Here is a 3,199-nt window from a genome sequence, read left to right on the forward strand (position 1 = left end):
GGTAAGTTCAAAATAATAAAAATAGAATAGAAATATATATATATATATATATATATATATATATATATATATATATATATATATATATATATATATATATATATATAAATATATATATATATATATATATATATATATATCTATATAATAAACAAAATGCAAAGCCGTAGGCTTATTCAGATTCATCAAACAACTTAAATTTGGAACACAGCATCATCGTTTTCACAGCTTTTTTGTTGTTAGAGGTAGAGAGCGTTTTAATGTAAAGTTCCAGATCTTTTTTAAAGGCACAAACGATACGACGGGTATTAAGAAACTTACATTTATGAATTTAAACTTAGCCAATAAAATAACGAGGTTGCAAAGGTAGAATTCATTTTCAAATTTTTGTTAGAAGACTGCTTGCTTTTTTATTTTTTTTTAAAGGTTTATTTATAAATTTCAACAATTACAAACAGTAAGACAAACAACAATATACAACATTATAAAACATTATGAAAACAGTACAAAACAGCGCCAGGGGGTTGTAAGTTCAAAATAATAAAAAAAGAATACAAACATATATATATAAATAATAAACAAAATGCAAAGCCGTAGGCTTATTCAGATTCATCAAACAACTTAAATTTGGAACACAGCATCATCGTTTTCACAGCTTTTTTGTTGTTAGAGGTAGAGAACGTTTTAATGTAAAGTTCCAGATCTTTTTTAAAGGCACAAAAGATAGGACGGGTATTAAGAAACTTACATCTATGAATATAAAACTTAGCTAATAAAATAATGAGGTTGCAAAGGTAGAATTCCTTTTCAAATTTTTGTTCATACAGTGTAAAACCAAAAATCACATCTTTAAAGTAAAGCACAAATTTGTCATAAATATTGTCCAGGATGAAGCGGCAGATGCCCTGCCATAGTGATCGAGTGTTTTCACAAGTCCAAAACAAGTGGTTAACAGTCTCTGGGTGCATGTTACAAAAGGTGCAGGTGACATCAATGTCCTTTTTGTATCTAACCATCACAGTCTTTACAGGGTAATATCGATGGATGATTTTAAATGATATCTCTTTGACTTTGTTGGTAAGTAAATACCTGTTAGGAAGGGACCACGTTTTGGTCCAACAGATGTCATTTACAACATTATTCCATAAGGAAATTACATAGGAGACAGACACACAATCATTTTGGAATAAGCTGCGGATTTTTCTGTTATTTTTTTGATCAAAGCAAAGTTTCCCCACAGGAGTGTCAAGTGGATCATTCAGAATTTTTACAGCAGAAAGAGGAGGTGTGTAAGCCCTGTACAACATAACAACACCTGTTGGGATGGCATCAAATACAATAGCAAATTGTTTGGGAGTCACAGGTATCTTAAATTGGTTGAGAAATTCTTGGTAATTAAAAAGTTGACAAAATACTGATTGACTTTATTTGGAAAAATTAAATTCATTATATTAAGAAATCTGTTATAATGAACAATTACAATCAGGGTGGTCTAAACTTTCTTGACTTCACTACACTAAACAACACCTTTAAAATTAATTGGATAAGACACTACTTGAAAGACCCTACATCAATTTGGAACTTTATTTCTCATCATGTATTCTCTAACCTTGGAGGCCTAAAATTTTTGCTATTGTGTAATTATAACATTGACAGGATTCCTGTTGCGCTCTCAAACTTCCACAAACAAGCCCTTCTAGCATGGTCTCTTGTATACAAGCACAATTTTTCACCTACCAAATATTTCATCTGGAACAATAAAGACATATGTTACAAAAGGAAATCTCTTTTCCTCAACAATTGGTTTAACAATAACATTATTTTAGTGAGTCAGCTTTTCAATAAGGAAGAAGACTGCTTGCTGACCGGCTGGAAAAGCAAGAGCATGACGTCACATTTACGCGAGAAGGCGTGACGCGTCATATAACTGCGACCGTTCCCCGCTTCACCTTCTAGTAAATAAACAATTCGACTGGAATGAATTTCGGGTCGAAGACCTTCAAACCTCGACCACCCGACAAAGGATCTTTCCCGCTAGATCACTTTGGTGAGTTGAATGACAGCGTTGGTATTTAAAGATAATAAGACGTTGACAAGAGACTGCTTTAGTCCCTACCTTGTTTTTGTTTTTTGCTCGTCATTAAAAACTAAAGGTTGTTTAACAACGTGTTAATTTTGCTTTCAGAGTATTTATGCTGCTGTTAAACCTTACATTTTTCGTTTAAATGTGCAAATGAACAACTTTGTTCAGATTACTCTAAGTTTAGCCAATCCCCACACATACAATTACTTACGATAATGATAGATAAAGATAATGAGAATAACGTAATAAAAATGTAAAAAAAATGTTTTGAATCGATTAAAAATCGTTACAAATGAGTCTTGATTCATTCGAAAATCTTTTTTTTTTTTTTACACCATTACAATATATGGGCCATCCTACATAATTGGCTCAAAGTGAGGTTGGAAATATATCCATCCATCCATTTTCTACCGCTTATTCCCTTTCGGGGTCGCGGGGGGCGCTGGCGCCCATCTCAGCTACAATCGGGCGGGAGGCGGGGTACACCCCGGACAAGTCGCCATCTCATCACAGGGCCAACACAGATAGACAGACAACATTCACACTCACACACTAGGGCCAATTTAGTGTTGTCAATCAACCTATCCCCAGGTGCATGTCTTTGGAGGTGGGAGGAAGCCGGAGTACCCGGAGGGAACCCACGCATTCACGGGGAGAACATGCAAACTCCACACAGAAAGATCCAGAGCCTGGATTTGAACCCAGGACTGCAGGACCTTCGTATTGTGAGGCAGACGCACTAACCCCTCTGCCACCGTGAAGCCCAATTAAGAATATATATATATATATATATATATATATATATATATATATATATATATATATATATATATATATATATATATATATATATATATATATATATATATATATATATATATATATATATAAAATATCTGAAGTACACATTTCTGTAAAAAGAACAGTTAACTTGTGGGTTCTTCCGAGGATGTCGTAGTGGTTTGTGCAGCCCTTTGAGACACTTGTGATTGATTGATTGTATTTTGGATTTTCTGAATATTTGGGAATGTTTGTCCACTCCCCAAAATGTTCACTACTGGCTTAAGGTATGAATATATAATATTATGTTACTCTGTTCCAGTTTGGAGACAGCTA

General features: G+C 33.6%; 1 protein-coding gene across 1 annotated transcript in view; it reads left to right on the forward strand.

Annotated features, from left to right (window-relative positions):
• Positions 1 to 1,974: 1,974 nt before the first annotated feature.
• Positions 1,975 to 3,199, forward strand: part of LOC133557931 (cytochrome c oxidase assembly protein COX19) — a gene marked incomplete at its 5' end in the record, with an annotated part of 5,552 nt that continues 4,327 nt past the window's right edge. Inside the window, one exon of the mRNA XM_061908908.1 lies at positions 1,975 to 2,047. Coding sequence (XP_061764892.1) covers positions 1,975 to 2,047 — 73 coding nt within the window. The remainder of the gene's footprint in view (positions 2,048 to 3,199) is intronic.

Source organism: Nerophis ophidion, linkage group LG08, assembly GCF_033978795.1.
Source record: "Nerophis ophidion isolate RoL-2023_Sa linkage group LG08, RoL_Noph_v1.0, whole genome shotgun sequence".
In the NCBI taxonomy this organism is placed as follows: Eukaryota; Metazoa; Chordata; class Actinopteri; order Syngnathiformes; family Syngnathidae; genus Nerophis; species Nerophis ophidion.